We start from the raw sequence: 18,002 nt of genomic DNA on the forward strand, positions 1-18,002 counted from the left end.
GATACATATCCCAGCTAATCCTCCAACTCTCTTAAGGTTCAGTTGTCACTACTGGGGAAAATGCCATAGGGCAGCGGTTCTCAGCCAGGGGTATGTGTACCCCTAGGGGTACACACATGTCTTCTGGGGGTACATCAACTCATCTAGGTATTTGCCTAGTTTTACAACAGGCCACATAAAAAGCACTAGCAAAGTCAGTACAAACTAAAATTTCAGAGATACAATGACTTGTTTATACTGCTCTCTACACTGTACACTGAAATGTAAGTACCAGATTTATATTCCAATTTATTTATTTTATAATTATATGGTAAAAATGAGAAAGTCAGCAATAGTGTGTGACACACTTGTGTATTTTTACGTCTGATTGTGTAAGCAGGTAGCTTTTGAGTGAGGTGAAACTTGGGAGTACGCAAGACAAATCAGACTCCAGCAAGGGGTACAGTAGCCTGGAAAAGTTGAGAGCCATTGCCATAGGGGAGAGAGAATACACAGAGTATTGTACCATACTGTGCTATCTTCTCATGGAAGGAATGATATGGCCCACTGAGCCCTCATAAATACAGTCTTAGGCAAATACTTATTCCAGGGCTTAACTTTATTCCCTTTAGGAGTCCCATTGACATCAATGGGATTAGTCCTGGGAATACAGTTAGCACATGTCTGTACTAGTGCTTGCAGGACTAGGGCCACAGATCTACAAATGCTTCGTAACGTCTTTTTGTGCAGATGGGCTAAGATGATCTTTAGAAGATAAGAGAGAAAAATAAGGAGATATATTTAGATCTACATGACAAAAACATGTACGCTATTTTTTTGCCCCTGTGGTTCAGTGAGCGAGGAAGTTCATTAACAAAGGCTGGTTCTTTTGTGGTGAAACCGTTAGACAACAAGTGATTACAGACAACAAGACAATAAAGCGTTTTGATCTCTGACAAACAAAAAAAGAGTGGCAAAAGTAGTGAGTTGACACCGACCACAGGCAGATGCAAATAACCCAGCAACCAGCTCTGAGCTTTTGCAAATGATTTTGATGCTCACAACACAGCTACCCTGTTCCCTCCAAAAAAGCCCAACTAAACAAACAAGCAAAGCGAAAAGCCCAGCTAAGTGAAAAAACAAAAACAAAGAACCAGACAAAGAACCCCCCATCTGCCCCCTGCAAGCCATCAAAACATCACTCTGCAACAAATTAGCCTAACTAAATAAACAAACCAAAAATAATAAAATAATAAAAATTAAAACAAAATCCCAACCCCAAATTCAGTTTTTATTCCCAGTAGGAAGGAGAGCCAGAGACTTCTTAAAGCCCACTAGAGACTTTACTATTGCTATTAGTTTTATATGACAGGTACTCAGATACAGCAGCTGTGGGTGGAATGATAAAACCTGGAGATAGACAACTGATCTATGTTAAAAATACCCAAAGTTCTACACTACAGGGACATGCACTTCAAAGAGAGTCCCAAGGGCAGAAGGGAGGATGGACATGGATAGCCTCATAAATACATTTTTCAAGTGTAAAAGAAAAGAGATGTCGAATGAGCCCTTCTCTTTCCTGGAAGGTGTTCTTTAGGGGTGAGAGGCTATTTATTAGCTGCAGCAAACACTCTGGGTAATTGAAAACACAACAATGCTTTCTGTTTGGCTGAGCTAATCTGAATCATCATCTAACAAAGGGGTTTTGCATAGTAAATTCCTGTGTATCAACTTGAAGAATGTACTCCTAAACATTCAGATATTCCAGCCTGCCTTTCTAAAATTGGTTAGAACAGCTTAGACCAGAGGTAGGCAACCTATGGCACACATGCCAAAGATGGCACACGAGCTGATTTTCAGTGGCACTCGCACTGCCCAGGTCCTGGCCACCAGTCCAGGGGGCTCTGCATTTTAATTTAATTTTAAATGAAGCTTCTTAAACATTTTTAAAACCTTATTTATTTTACATATAACAATAGCTTAGTTATATATTATAGACTTATAGAAAGAGACCTTCTAAAAACATTAAAATGTATTACTGGCACGCGGAACCTTAAATTAGAGTGACTAACTGAAGACTCGGCACCCCACTTCTGAAAGGTTGCCGACCCCTGGCTTAGACCCTGGTTAGGGGCTTTTTATCATAGAAATAAAAATCTAATGCCTACAGTAGCTTTAAACTTTGTCTTAACATTTAACATCCACTGGACTTTCATTAGAGAAGATCAATTTTATAGTGAACGTATATAAAAGAAATGCAACTGGGTAAAATACTTTGCATTTCCTTTAATTGAATGAATAGGGACCAGGCAGATAAACAGTAGCCATAGAGCACTCTGTGGTTTTGTTGCGACTTTTTAAAAGTTGAGGATTTTTATTTTAAATACAAATAAGTAAATTTAGTAGCAGTGAAAGGAGAAAATGAGGAACAGTTAAAGCATAATCAACAGCATTGCAATCTTCTCCCATACAGCTCTATCAAGATGCCTGAATTGCTTCTCTGTTACAATTATAGCACGGATTATTGGCTTGATTGGCAGGAATTTCATATGGGCATGTCAGCATCATGTCATTAATATACCTGTATTATAAATACTTATAGTACTGTAGAAGTAACAAATAAAATAATAATAGTATAAACATCATTAGGATATAGTGTGTCTCAGCATTGTCTAACTTTTGGTGTTTAGGGCATAGTATCTCTGCTGGTTTCTGTCCCATTGGGATGGAATTCAATGTACAGGTGGCTGGCTAGATGAGAAAAGTTTTGAAATTATTTTTACCAAACATTCAGATTGCTTTAGCTTATTTTTGATGAGGAGATTGGCAAATATGTTAAATTCTCAAGATGTCGTGTGTTTTTTTAAGCCATCCACAAACTATCAAATAGCTGCATTAAAAAAAAAATATTGAAGCCAAGTGATGCATTCCCAATTAGACTGATCACATTTATAAAATGTAAAATGCACCAGGGTGTTTTTAAAATTTAAACTTGCCTATTAACCATCCACAGCTACTTCCTATAACATTTTACATTTCTAAGCACCGTGACAAATGCAACAGACAAGCTTCAGGTAGTAGCTGTCTTCTCCTAGATTTCATGGGTGTTGAAATAGCCTGGGTCTCATATATGGGAGATGGGCTAGTGAGGTCCGAGTGGCTGTTTGTGCCATACTGTATTAAACTTCCCATGAGATAGACATCAATGAGACATGATTTCCAAATGGTTTGTAAGAACATTCAAATATGTAAGATGACCATGTTTCCAAATACACGAGTGAAAAGTGTTTACAAAAAGGGAATTGGAATATCTCAGTGAGTATTTCAGTTCTTTTTTCTCTCTAACTCATTTTGAATGTTATTGCAAGGAACATGCATTAGGCACATACCTGTGTCACCCACAATTAGGTTATGTCCCAAAGATCTCCACTGGAATAACTGTATGCTTCCATTTTCTATTTCTTTCCCACCGGGTCTCTTCCCAAAATGTTTATTTCATCTCCAATAATAACTAAACAAACAAACTAATGTATTTTTGTACACTTCCATAATGCACGACAAGCCTCTTCAATGATTTCCTCTATCCTTTGTTAAAATATCAGGGGGAATCTTCAGGGCGATGGTAATGCACCTTATTCTCTTTCTATGGGGGCTAACATCCCCCAAATATGTATGAATGTCTGAAACCCTGAAGCACAGAAAATAATCCACATAAGTTTCAGTCCAAAGAAGGGCTTGTCTCATCCATCCAATTATGAGGTGAAAGATTTCTTTTAAAATACACACTCTGCTGTCACGCAGTCAGACCCGGAATTTGTTGTGTAATGAATTTTAGAGACAACTGAATATTATTCCCCAGGTTTACCCTGCTGGCTGTCAGATTTTGAATGGGGTTATTAATATCTCCTGGCCCTCTCCTTTGTCACACATGTTGCCCCCACAGAACTTTAAGAGGAAATATGACATCTTCCTCTCCACGTGAGGAAGTCTTTCATCAAGAGATCCATTAACTAACAGGCATCTACCATTCTCAGAGCATCAACTTCACATGACTGAAGAAAGCCAGAAAATGTCCTACCAGATCATTTGGATGACTCTATTCTGTCTGCAGAGTAAGTATTTTAGCCTGATTTTTCATGCTTGTTTTGTACCTTGCTACAAAAAATTACTTTCATGTGCAAAGATCTTCTGAAATACGGGTAACAGCAAGAGGAGCTGATGGGGAGAGCTAAACAATCGTATGTTTTAGTTCACCAACTGAAAGCCTAAGAGAGGTAATGAAATACAGTGTTGTGCTCTCCACAACACCTTGAATATAGTTTAACATTTTGGATACTGTAATGGATTGTTGTTCAAAATCCAGTTCTCTTTTATTCTCATGTATTTTATATAGGCTTCCAGGGGCATTAGTCTTTTTTTTAAAGGTAATCAAAAAGATGATTTTAAGCCTGAATGTCTAAGATAATAAAACACTCCTTTTCATGTACAAATTTGGTCAAATAATATTGTTATTGTTTTTAACTCTGATTCAAGGTTAATATGAATGGGAGAATGCAGTCTAGTGGATAGAGCAGAGGACCCAGGAGTCAGAACATTTGGGTTCTATTCAAAATCATGTCACTGATTTACGGGACCCTCACCAAATCTCTCCACTTACCTGTGGTACAGTTTCTCCAGCTGTACACAGGGATAATATTTCATCATCTCACAGGAACATTGTGAGGCTTAACTCATTAATAGCTGCAAAGCAGTTTGATTATCATGTGACAGGCTCTAAGTGCCGAATATTATTAGGGTGACCAGATAGCAAGTGTGAAAAATCAGGACACTTTTTGGGGGAGTATAGTTGTGTATATAAGACAAAGCCCCTAATATTGGAACGGTCCCAGTAATATTGCGATGTCAGGTCACCCTAAATATTATTCATTAGTATGATTGTGAGGTTTAATTAATTGTGATAAGTGCTTCAATGTCTTTGGATGAGAGGTGATGTAGATGTGCAAAGGGACTGATTAGCATTCATGCGTGCAGAATGATTATTGTTTATGTTACAGCTATGCTACGCTTTAGAATATGGCAAAAATACTATACAAGAAAAAAAATTCAGCATCGTATGTTTAGTTTAAACATCAGTTTTTCTATAGTGTATATGAATCCTAAGAAAATGCATAGGTACACAAATAAAGTCAACACACCCCCAATTTGAAAACAATGGGCATTTTGCTTGAAGCAGATGACGTGTTATATTGAATATATTGCAAAGGGTGAGTCTCTTACAAGTGATTATTGTGTTCATGTTTTTGTGTTCCTTTTTCTAGTGACTGCTTCACAGATAGAGATATCAATCCAACAGAGCCCAGCACAGATCTTTCTAGCCTCTGGAAAAACTGCAGAGATAGAATGTAAGCTTTCAACAAGACTACAGAACATGTACTGGTACAAAGAGCTTCAGAATGGAAGTTTGCACGGGATTTATGAGAGTTATGGGTCTGCTGCACCTCCACACGAAAAATACTCAAGTAGAGTGAACATTCAGGCAAACACGTTTACTCTGATTATAAGCAACGTACAAAGAAATGACTCAGGGGTGTATTACTGTGGCCTTGCTGCATATGTACATCCCAACTTTGGGACTGGGACCAGGCTGATTGTCACAGGTGAGTTTCCAGTGGGTTGGGACAATGACATTCCAGAGGTCTGAGGGGTTCTGAGCAGAGCTGTGACTAGGCATTTTAGCGCCTGGCGCAAGCCCTATTGGTTTTTGTCTTGCCCTGGTGACTGGGCTGGCTGGGGTTGCTGCAGGGATGGCCCAGCCATTGGCTCCAGAGCCAATCCCGCTGCCCCAGCCCCAACAGAGCAGGGTCAGGGCAAGTGGAGGCCAACTGAGTCACGTTTCTCCCGGCCCTTCTGCCTCCTGCTGCCCCTGAGAATTTCCCAGCCAGGCTCCCGCAGGGATAAAAATGGCTGTGGGGTGCTGCGGTGACTCAGAGCTGAGCTGAACTGAGCTTCCGAGCCCAGATCCCCCAAGCACCAGCCTCTGCTGCAAGCCCAGACCCTGAGCCATGCCTATAAGCCCCCTGCTGCTGCTGGCGGCCTGCACCGCCCAGAGCCAGGCGAAGGGGCTCGCTGTGCTGGGGATCCCCCAGTTTCCAGATCAGGGTGGGGGCGCTGCACCCGCTGCAGGGGCCGGGATGGCTGATTACATTCCCTCCTTGGGCAGCTCCAGCAGTGGGGCCACCAGGGGTTCTGAGAGCTGGGGGACAGGAGCCTACAGGGGAGAGAGGGGAACAAGGACAAGGGTGGCTCGGGGCAGGGGCAGGCAGGGGCAGTGACTGCGGGGCTGTGTGGGGAGCTGGGGAGGGGGACAAGGGAAGCCGAGAGCTGTGGTTGAAGGGGAGCCTGGGAGGCAGGTATGGAGAGACCTTGAGGGCCCCTGAAGGGCCTGGCAGAGCCTTTGGGGCCCTCGTGGGGAGGGAGCAGAAGGGGCAGGAGGGATCCAATCTTTCCTTTCTGCCCCATTTTTCCACCCCTGTAACTTTGCACCCTGGGCGGCTGCCCCGCTTGCCCCGTCCTGGTTCTGAGACAGAATCTTGCAACTGTGATTATCTGACCACCACTCCGTCCCCCCGTTTTGGTTTTAAGTTCTCAGTATTTATGCCGAGAGGTAGAACGATTCAGGTAATGGATACTGTATGACAACTGTGAATTAGGAAACCTGGGTTGTAATCCTGAATCACTGGCAGCCCATCACGCTGCAACTAAAATGGGGTAATGACTCTTACTCATCTCTGTAGAGTGCTTTGATATCTAACTACTCATGAGATACGGTCTCCCACAGTATTCTTGCCGGCAAGTTAAAGAAGTATGGGCTGAATGAAAGGACTATAGAAAGCTGGCTAGATTGTCAGGCTCAACGGGTAGTGATCAATGGTTCCATGTCTAGCTGGCAGCCAGTATCAAGCAGAGTGCCCCAAGAGTTGGTCCTGGGGCCAGTTTTGTTCAATATCTTCATTAATGATCTGGAGGATGGGTGGATTGCACTCTCAGCAAGTTTGCAGATGACACTAAACTGGGAGGAGTGGTGGATGCGCAGGAGGGTAGGGATAGGATATAGCGGGACCTAGACAAATTAGAAATCTGAAGAGGTTCAACAAGGACAAGCGCAGAGTCCTGCACTTAGGATGGAAGAATCCCATGCACTGCTACAGACTAGGAACCGAGCAGCTAGGCAGCAGTTCTGCAGAAAAGGATCTAGGGGTTATAGGGGACAAGAAGCTGGATATGAGTCAGCAGCGTGCCCTTGTTGCCAAGAAGGCTAGTGGCATTTTGGGCTATATAAGTAGGGGCACTGCCAGCAGATCAAGGGATGTGATCATTCCCCTCTATTCAACATTGGTGAGGCCTCATCTGGAGTCCTGTGTCCAGTTTTGAGACCCCCACTACGAGGAGGATGTGGAAAAATTGGAAAGAGTCCAGCAGAGGGCAACAAAAATGATTAAGGGGCTGGAACACATGATTTATGAGGAGAGGCTGAGGGAACTGGGATTGTTTAGCCTGCAGAAGAGAAAAATGAGGGGGGATTTGATAGCTGCTTTGAACTACCTGAAAGGGGGTTCCAAAGAGGATGGATCTAGGCTGTTCTCAGTGGTACCAGATGACAGAACAAGCAGTAATGGTCTCAAGTTGCAGTGGGGAAGGTTTAGGTTGGATATTAGGAAAAACTTTTTCACTGAGAGGATAGTGAAGCACTGGAATGGGTTACCTAGGGAGGTGGTGGAATCTCCTTCCTTAGAGGTTTTTAAGGTCAGGCTTGACAAAGCCCTGGCTGGGATGATTTAGTTGGGAATTGGTCCTGCTTTGAGCAGGGGGTGGACTAAATGACCTCCTGAGGTCCCTTCCAACCCTGATAGTCTATGATTCTAAGTGCACCAGTGCTAGCTGTTATTACTAGCCTACCTTCTGATAGGCACGCTCACAGATTGTACCTAGTGAAAGCCACCTGAGCCTGGGATGTGATGCATCTTCCTGCTGGCCTTATAAAACTTTATTAATCCGGCTCTTTACTAGGCATTCACTGAAGCTTCATGAAAGGATTCCCGCCGTGTGGTTTGCATGGGGAAGCTTTTTCCTCGAGAAACTCAGCAGGAGCTGAACATAAGAATACAGTGTAGTAAAGAGGTGTCTAATTTTTGAATCTCCACCCTCTGCAGGTATTCAGAATATTGAGACCATCAAGGAGCCAGGGGAACGGTTTGGGGTGGGACGAAGGAGTGTAATGGGATGAAATTAATAAGAAAAATCCCCTTTGTGCAAGGGAAGTCCCACCAATTAAAACATGTAAGACTAGACTAGACAATGCACTAGATACTTAAAATATATTCCACTGGCAGGGGCAGGAGCTGGCTAGGGACTGGCTGAGCTACCGGTAACAGGTCTTTCCAGTCTCTATTTTCGGTGACTCAACTCTCTTTTAGATGCCTCCGAGCCGAGTCTTTCCATCCTGATTCCCTCCACCCCAGAGGATGCTGAGCTTCCCCGCGTCATTCCTCTGCTCTGCCTGCTCTCTGATTTCACTCCTCCCTGGAGTGAAGTTCTCTGGGGCACTGGTGAGGAGGTGTCTGAAGGTCAGATGGATGCTGGAGCCATAGACGGGAATGGGGTCTTTAGTGTTTGGAGCCTAACAACAATCCTGTCTGAGACGTGGAACAAGGAGACGACCTGCAATTGCACAGCCAAGGAGAGCAGCACGGGGAGAAGCATCAGTGCTACAGTCTCCAAGGAAACAGGTCCAGTATCGTATCCTATCTAACCTGTTCTGTCTCCCAAGACATTTATATCTGGTGTCTGGTGAAAACTTCACCTCAAGTCAGGACAAATACACAGATTTAAAGGGTTACTGCTGAGCTAAATAACTAAAATGAGAGGGAGTGGGGACTAGGTATAAAAACTACCTAGAGGGCTTGAATTGTGGGAGAGACAAGGTGGGTGAGGTAATATCTTTTATTGGACCAACTCTGTTGGTGAAAGAGACAAGTCTCAGCTACTCAGAGCTCTTCTCTGGGCCTGTGTAGCTCGACAGCTTGTTTCTTTCACCAACGGAAGCTGGTTCAATAAAAGATATGACCCCACCCACCTGGCCTCTCTAACATCCGGGGCCCAACACAGCCACGGCATCAGATTGAGAGAGAACATTCTGGTAGCTCCTGTCACCCGCCTTTCCTCGCTCTCTCTTAAAACCATTTTTCAATGAACAGTGGTAAGAAGTGGGATCTGTGGCAAAACTGCCCCTCGCTCTTTCTCCTTATGGCCCTGCTTGAAAGCCCATTGAAGTCAATGGAAAGATTCACATAGACTTCGGTCAGTCTTGGGTCAGGCGCTTTCTGAGCACTGCTTCTGCAAGTGTTTGAGGAGTGTTAATGCCAAGGAGACAGGAGAATGGTTTGGGGGCTCTGAGATGGAATAACTAGGACAATGTGAGTGAACCGAGCAAAGGAAAAAGGAGGAAGAATACCCAGGATTCCCGATAATTAGATCTATTGGGTTGTGGGATTGTCTCTCAAGTGACAAGGATGAAGCCCTATTTAAAGTTGGACTGGATAAAGCACTAGTGATTATACTGTAGGGACTAGTCAGGGAAGCGAACTACATGAGACCTACAATCACAAGCCTTTGCTATCTCTAACATTTATGATTCTACGATGCTCCCTAAAATGGTTTTCATTCTAATTCAGTTTAACTCACTCTAGTCATCAGTGGAACAGTGATTCTCAGACTGGATCAGAAATTCTTAAATAAATCACCTCTTGATAAAATAATGTACAGTGCAGACAAGCAGAGTTAATAAATAAAAAGACTCAGCTTACCTTGGGCTACCAATGGCCTGAATCCAGCACCAAGTGGTCAGCTGGCCCCAGTGGCGCCACCTCCAGGTGGGGAGTGTGACAATGACCTGAGACGGTGGATTTTAGAGGTAAGGTCTCACTTCTGTGCATGGCGTTCCAGGAGAAGTAGATGACATGGGCCAACTCTTTTTAATGGGATTTTTCCACTAACAAATCTTTGCTCAGCACCTAACGTTGTTCTCTTCTCTCTGCAGATGAGGCCAGGAAAGAAAACTGCAGTTTTGTGTTATATGTTGGGCTGTCTTGTATTTTCATCCTTGTCGTCATCCAGCTACTGATCCTGCTCTTCAGAAAGTGTCCCTCCAGAGGTAACTTGTTTATAACTCTATCTGCTAGGAAGCAGCCATTCATCACATATCCTTGTAACTGTCCTTTTGTGCTTCTCCAGCAGGGAGAGCTTTGCAAACTGGGAATCAAATACCTATGAGGCACATTCCACAGGTAAAATACTTTTTTAGCCACTGGCACGTCAGAAAGATACAGTAAATTCATAGGGTGTTAAACTAGTGTCCTGGCCAAATTCCGACACTAGTGGCTACATTCCGACTACTTGATTTCCTCTGACGCTCCCATGAAGAAGCTAGTCTTTCATTTCCCTCCTAACGTAGGCAGCAACTGCTTTGTAGGGCTGCCAGTGCAGAATTGCTATTGTATTACCACATTCCCGCCTGCCCAAGTGGTGGATGAAGCAGTGTTTTTTATGCTTCTTTATGAATTTTACATGGACCAAAAAAGAAAAAAGTCTCAACAGTTGGTCACATTCATCCAAATGTTGCTCCAAGTTACATGGTCATAAACTGAGTTACCCCCTCATTGGTATTAGTGGAATTACTCAGATCAACATTGGTCTGGCAGAATTTGGCCTAAATATTTTTCACTCTCCCATAATTCAAAAGCAGCCCAACTAATGGCCTGCAAACTTTTAAAAAAAAAATCACATCAGGGCCCAGACTAGATGTTAAAACATTTAATCCTTCTAGGAATTTTGAGAAGGAAAGAAGACTGGATAATAGGAATTTAGAATGGAACATCTCTAACAACAGGGGGCTAATTCTTGTAGCAGATTCACTGATGCAACTCCAGTCCCACTGACTGTCTTGCAGTAAAGGAGATGAGAATTTAGCTTGTGGTTACTACTGCATCTTTTGGGTCATATTTCTGTGTCATTTGCAACAGCCCATTGACTTCAGTGAAGTTATTTTGCCAGTGCAGATGAGAGCTGAATCTAACCTCTTTTTTGTAAAACGCTTCTACACAATATTCTGCTCTCACTTACGCTAGACATAAAATTGAATTCCATTGACTTCAGCGGCGTTACTCTAGTTTTACATCAGTGTGAGTGAGAGTAGAATTTGGTTTCTTGTCTTGTTACCGAATAAGTAGTACTAGTTAAATGTATGAGATTATAGATTCGCATTAAGAATATTAATATCTGGTCTTTCCTTTTTCTGTTCCAGACCGAGTATGCAGCTGTGAGGTACAATAAATGAAAAGTGCCTTTTTAACTGACGTGGTCTGACAAAATTATTTATAGGATTTAAAAAAAGCTATGCATGAGGGAAAAATGAAAGTGAAAGAATTTCTGAGTCTAATGTCTGCACTTTACTAATTACTAAAACGTGAGGTGGCTGGGCTTAAAATACAACTTGTTATAGACTCATAGACTTTAAGGTCAGAAGGGACCATTATGATCTTCTAGTCTGACCTCCTACACAGTGCAGGCCACAGAATCTCACCCACCCACTCCTGTAACAAACCCCTAACCTATGTCTGAGTTACTGAAGTCCTCAACTTGTGGTTTAAAGACTTCAAGGTGCAGACAATCCTGCAGCAAGTGACCCGTGCCCCACGCTGCAGAGGAAGGCGAAACCCCCCCAGGGAAATGTTATAATGTACCAGTCTCCAAACCATTTTTGACACCACAGATTTAAAAAAATTGTTTTCTTTTTGGTTATTGTGGAGAATTACTTGTTCTGTTATCCCCACATCATTAATGTCAGTGGGAGCTTCGCCATTGACTTCTACGAGCATAGGATCAAGCCTTTAAACAGGATTGTTTTACATATTTACACAAGGGATTTGATCCTATATTCCTTGTGCCCCCCAAAGTGCCACTGAAGTAGATGGGAGCTTATGGTACACTGGAAAACAGAATGGGGCTTTAAGACTTACGAGATGTTTCATTATCTTTGAATAATCTCCAATTATCATCATAATTAAAAAAATAAGATGTTACGTTTTTTACATTTGTATTTTTTTTCTTAATTACTCTTAAATCTTAGTTCCATTGCTGTGATGGTGACATGGCTGGTATTATTCCGTGATGTGACTGTACAGCAGCCCACTCAAACTTGTGAAACATTTGATCACTTTTGTAAGTGTTTTAGCAAATGAAAATACAGACAGAGAAGAGAAGAGAGAAGTTGGTTCCCTGTTTGGACAGTTACTGAATGTGCAGAACCAGGGAACAGATTGTTTATAGTGGGGGAGAGAGTTATTTCTGTCTCTACCTCATATACATTACAAATAAATTTTGGAACATTCCTATGCCCCAAAAAACATATGGGCAAAATCTGGCCAATTTCCATGTAGCACAAGATTTTTAGATCTAATTTTTGCTAAGTGGCTGCCCTCAACATACAGTAGGACTGAAGCCCTGCACGTCCATCCTTCTAGCTGTCTGTATGTGGTTTGGCTGGATGAAGGTAGCATCATGGCAAATCATAGGCTAAGTGAAAGAACAACTAGATACTAGCACACAAATTTAGTTTCAAAAGCCGTGGGGATGTGTGTTGCTGCACTGCCACCTAGTGGTGAAGAGGCAGATGGTCTTTTCCCCAGTTGTATTGGGACCATTTTACATACCCTTTCACATTGCAACAGGACTATATAGGGCCCTTGATATGAGTGCATGAGAATGGAGCAGAGTTTTCTCTTTAGAACTGCCCTCAGTCTTAAAAAAGGAAAAGCCCATAAAAGTGTCCTGCTAGGATTTTAGCACCCTGCTGGTCTGACAGCTCTGGAGACTGAAGCGTCATATTTATCAAAGTATCAGGGGGGTAGCCGTGTTAGTCTGGATCTGTAAAAGCAGCAAAGAGTCCTGTGGCACCTTATAGACTAACAGACGTACTGGAGCATGAGTTTTCATGGATGACTACCCACTTCGTCGGATGCATGTAGTGGGAATTTCCAGAGGCAGGTATATATATGCAAGCAAGAATCAGGCTGGAGATAACGAGTTAGTTCAATCAGGGAGGATGAGGCCCTCTTCTAGCAGTTGAAGTGTGAACACCAAGGAAGGAGAAACTGCTTTTGTAGTTGGCAAGCCATTCACAGTCTTTGTTTAATACTGAGCTGATGGTGTCAAATTTGCAGATGAACTGAAGCTCAGCAGTTTCTCTTTGAGGTCAGGTCCTGAAGTTTTTTTGATGAGGCATGTTGTAATGAAAAGCGGGGCGGGGTTTCATTGGCGCAGCGGGGAATGGAATGTTTACAACATCAAACAATTAATTGTGGTCCACAGTTCTGAGACAAAATATCGCTGGTGACTCCCATTATAACCAAATACTGTTTATTAACACAAAGAACACAATTAAAGCATTTGAAGCTCAAATAGTTAAGTAAAAACCTATTTTAACAATTTTTCTTACTCCTTTTCCTGTTATACAGAGTGTTTCCTAGGGGAAAATACCTTGTTTAATAGGTTTTTTTATGGTATTAAATGTGGTAGCAACTGTTCTTGAGTAAAAGTCAATAGAGGTTCTCACACCAAATTTTTTGGTAGCCTCTTGCTGGTGGCCGCACTGACACTTTTTACTAAAATACTTAATTAACTTTAGGAACAACAAATAAATATGCATATATACAAATCCAAATCATTGTAATTTATTTATGTAGGTGACTTTTTTTGCGGACTCAATGCTGTGAAAAGTGATACTTGTATGTTTGTTAATATCACTTTTCTCTGCAAGCCCCAGGGCACATTAAGCCCTGGGTAGGGGGTTGGAAAGAGAGGCAGTGGGGGCCCGGGGCAATGGGATGATGGATAGGGAGCTGAGGGAGGAACACACACACACAAAATAAAGAACAGAAAATCCAACTTCTGTCTCAGTCTCTCTTTCTTGCAAACTAGCTGTTGGGAAAATCACAGGCACAGAACACTCTGAAAGCTGACAAGATTGAACTGGAATTGGGCTAAAAGCATTGTTTACAGTGCAACAGGCTTCACGCACCACCAGGGCACCTCCTCCTGGCTGCCTAGGTGATTAGCTCCTTCCAGGTCCAATGCCCTTTTCCTCACAGCATGGTCCTCTCTCTCTCTCTCTAGAACTTCAAGTACTCCTTCATGACTCAGACCTCCGGCCAGGTCACTATAGTCCTCCCCTTCCGGGGTATCAAAGTCCCACTGGATGATCTGTCTCAGGCCTGGTCTACACTAGGCGTTTAAATCGGTTTTAGGAGCCTAAAACCGATTTAACGCCACAACCGTCCACACTAGGAGGCACCTTATATCGATTTTAATGGCTCTTTAAATCGGTTTCTGTACTCCTGCCCGACGAGAGGAGTAGCGCTAATATCGGTATTAACATATCGGAATAGGGTTAGTGTGGCCGCAATCGACGGTATTGGCCTCCGGGAGCTATCCCACAGTGCACCACTGACCGCTCTGGACAGCATTCTCAACTCGGATGCACTGGCCAGGTAGACAGGAAAAGCCCCGCGAACTTTTGAAATTCATTTCCTGCTTCCCCAGCGTGGAGATCTCATCTCATCAGCACAGGTGACCACGCACAGCTCATCAGCACAGTTAACAATGCAGTCTCCTGAGAATCGAAAAAGAGCCCCAGCATGGACCGCTCGGGAGGTAATGGATCTGATCGCTATATGGGGAGATGATTCAGTGCTAACAGAACTGCGTTCCAAAAGACGAAATGAAAAAGTATTTGAAAGAATTTCTAAGGCTATGATGGATAAAGGCCACAGCAGGGACTCCGTGCAGTGCAGAGTGAAAGTTAAGGAGCTCAGACAAGCCTACCAGAAAACCAAAGAAGCAAACGGAAGGTCCGGGGCAGGTCGAAAAACATGCCGCTTCTATGATGAGCTGCATGCAATTTTAGGGGGCTGCGCCACAAGTACCCCACCCCTGACCGTGGATTCCGAGGTGGGGGTTGTAATCTCTGCCATGTCTGAGGATTATGCAGACGGGGAAGATGAAGAGGAAGAAGAAGAGGAAGACCTCGCAGAGAGCACACAGCACTCCGTGAACCCCAGCAGCCAGGAGCTTTTTATCACCCTGACGGAATTACCCTGCTCCCAGCCCTCACAAGCAACTATTCCAGAGAATGACGCCCTGGAAGGGAGCTCTGGTGAGTGTACCTTTGCAAATAGCAAACAGTGTTTTTTAAGCAAGCCTTTTTTAATGATTGATTTGCCCAGAGGACTTGGGATGCATTCGCAGACAGTATAGTTACTTAGAAAAGTTTGTTAACATGTCCGGGGATTGAGAGGAAATCCTCCAGGGACATCTCGATGAAGCGCTCCTGTAGGTACTCCAGAAGCCTTTACAGAAGGTTTCTGGGCAAGGCATCCTTGTTCCGCCCACCATGGTAGGACACTTTACCATGCCATGCATGTAGCAAGTAATCAGGTATCATTGCGTGGCAAAGCATCGCAGCGTATGGTCCCGGTGACTGCTGGCATTCAAGAAGCATCCGCTCTTTATCTTGTTCTGTTATCCTCAGCAAAGTGATATCGTTCAGGATAACCTGGTTAAAAATCAGGAATTTAAGTAAGGGGGGTGGCCATTTTTCTACTGGGTTCGTGGAATGCAGCAGCTTAAAAAAAACACTTTCCTGCACGTAGCGAAGCGGGGGGAGGGGAGGAGTGAAATGCCGATGATCTTTTCTGTTTGGTCACCGGCGAGGCGATCATCCCACAGCTACCGGACAAGCAGTGGGTGGGGGGGAGGGGGAAGGTTGTTGATTAGCAGGGAGCTAGCGTGGTATTAGCCATGCGTTGGGGGGGAGGGGTAAATCACTGAGACAGTGGCTTACCATGGCCGCATGCAAGCTGAATCCTGATGCCTGGACCTGTGTCTGAGATCTGTAACCCCAGAGATGCAAGCAGTCACTATTAAGATGAAAAATGCGACCTTGTAGGGAAATCACATGTGCTATGTAAGGTGAATAGTGCTTTTCACTGTGAAAGAGTATAACCATTGTTCTGTAAAATGTATCTTTCTAAATATTTATCTCCCTCATGCAGCTGCAAATTTTTCAAGCGTCCCTCCTCCATCCCAAAGGCTAGCACAGATAAGGCGGAGGAAAAAGAAGACGCGAGATGAGATGTTCTCGGATATTATGGAAGTTACACGCAATGAAAGAGCTCATCTGAATGAGTGGAAGGACGTGGTTTCAAATTACAGGAAAGAGGCCAGTGAACGTGAGGACAGGAGGGATGAACGTGAGGACAGGAGGGACAACCGAGATGAGAGGTGGCGGCAGGAAGACCGGCAGGAAAATCAGCGGTGGCGGCAGGAAGATCAGCGGTGGCGGGATGCAACTCTGGGGCTGCTGCGTGATCAAACTGACATGCTCCGGCGTCTTGTGGAGCTTCAGGAACGGCAGCAGGATCACAGAGTGCCGCTGCAGCCCCTGTATAACCACCCTCCCCCCTCACCATGTTCCTTAGCCTCCTCACCCAGACGTGTAAGAACGCATGGGGGGAGGCTCCGTGCACCCGCCCACTCCACCCCCGTGGACAGCCCAACCAGAAGGATGCCGTTACTCTGAATTATTTTTTAATGGCCTTCTCCATCCCTCCTTTCCTCCTCCCAAAGCACACCCTTACTTCTCTCCCTCTTTTTATAATGAATCAATAAAGAATTCATGCTTTTTAAATGAGAGTGACTTTATTTGCATAAGTAAGCTGTACTCGAAGGGGGAGGGGGAGTTGCTTACAGGGACTGAGTCAATCAAGGGGGTTGGGTGTTCATCAACAAACACAGCAGTCACACTGTACCCTGGCCATTGATGAAGCTCGTTTTCAAAGCTTCTCTGATGCGCACCGCTTCCTGGTGTGCTCTTCTAATCTCCCTGGTGTCTGGCTGCGCGTAATCAGCGGCCAGGTGATTTGCCTCAGCCTCCCACCCCGCTATAAAGGTCTCCCCCTTACTCTCACAGAGATTGTGGAGAATACAGCAAGCAGCAATAACATAGGGGACATTGGTTTGGCTGAGGTCTGAGCGAGTCAGTAATGTGCGCCAGCGCGCCTTTAAACGGCCAAATGCACATTCCACCACCATTCTGCACTTGCTCAGCCTGTAATTGAACAGATCCTGACCACTGTCCAGGCTGCCTGTGTATGGCTTCATGAGCCATGGCATCAAGGGGTAGGCTGGGTCCCCCAGGATAACGACAGGCATTTCAACATCCCCAACTGTTATTTTCTGGTCTGGGAAGTAAGTCCCTTGCTGCAGCCGTTTAAACAGAGTAGTGCTTCTGAATACGCGAGCGTCATGAACCCTCCCTGGCCATCCCGCGTGGATGTTTGTGAAACGTCCCTTGTGATCCACCAGTGCTTGCAGCACCATTGAAAAGTACCCCTTCCGGTTTACGTACTGGGTGCCCTGGTGCTGCGGTGCCAAGATAGGGATATGGGTTCCATCTATCGCCCCCCCACAGTTAGGGAATCCCATTGCAGCAAAGCCATCCACTATGGCCTGCACGTTTCCCAGAGTCACAACCTTTCGTAGCAGCAGCTTAGTGATTGCTTTGGCTACTTGCATCACAGCAGCCCCCACAGTAGATTTTCCAACTCCAAATTGATTCCCGACTGACCGGTAGCTGTCTGGCGTTGCAAGCTTCCACAGGGCTATCGCCACTCGCTTCTCTACTGTGAGGGCTGCTCTCATCTTGGTATTATGGCGTTTCAGGGCAGGGGCAAGCAAGTCACAAAGTTCCATGAAAGTGCCCTTACGCATGCGAAAGTTTCGCAGCCACTGGGAATCGTCCCACACCTGCAACACAATGCGGTCCCACCAGTCAGTGCTTGTTTCCCGGGCCCAAAATCGGCGTTCAATGGATAGAATCTGCCCCATTACCATCAGGATCTCCAAAGCGC

General features: G+C 44.3%; 1 protein-coding gene across 1 annotated transcript; it reads left to right on the forward strand.

Moving 5' to 3' along the window:
- The first annotated feature begins 3,973 nt into the window (after positions 1-3,973).
- Positions 3,974-11,651, forward strand: LOC123352036. Its single transcript, XM_044991734.1, has 6 exons — positions 3,974-4,091; positions 5,298-5,381; positions 8,454-8,765; positions 10,076-10,189; positions 10,270-10,322; positions 11,339-11,651. Exons 1-6 carry the CDS (start codon positions 4,028-4,030, stop codon positions 11,369-11,371), a joined length of 660 nt encoding a protein of 219 aa, XP_044847669.1. The 5' UTR covers positions 3,974-4,027; the 3' UTR covers positions 11,372-11,651.
- The last annotated feature ends 6,351 nt before the right edge of the window (positions 11,652-18,002 follow it).

The sequence above is a fragment of the Mauremys mutica genome, chromosome 17 (genome assembly GCF_020497125.1).
Source record: "Mauremys mutica isolate MM-2020 ecotype Southern chromosome 17, ASM2049712v1, whole genome shotgun sequence".
In the NCBI taxonomy this organism is placed as follows: Eukaryota; Metazoa; Chordata; order Testudines; family Geoemydidae; genus Mauremys; species Mauremys mutica.

What these genes read in the sequence shown, in the direction of transcription:
- LOC123352036 (XM_044991734.1), top strand. Translation starts at nt 4,028, where the DNA reads ATGACTGAAGAAAGCCAGAAAATGTCCTACCAGATCATTTGGATGACT. An exon ending in AAAAACTGCAGAGATAGAAT is followed by an intron (nt 5,382 to 8,453) that starts GTAAGCTTTCAA and finishes ACTCTCTTTTAG; the next exon opens with ATGCCTCCGAGCCGAGTCTT. An exon ending in CAGAAAGTGTCCCTCCAGAG is followed by an intron (nt 10,190 to 10,269) that starts GTAACTTGTTTA and finishes GTGCTTCTCCAG; the next exon opens with CAGGGAGAGCTTTGCAAACT.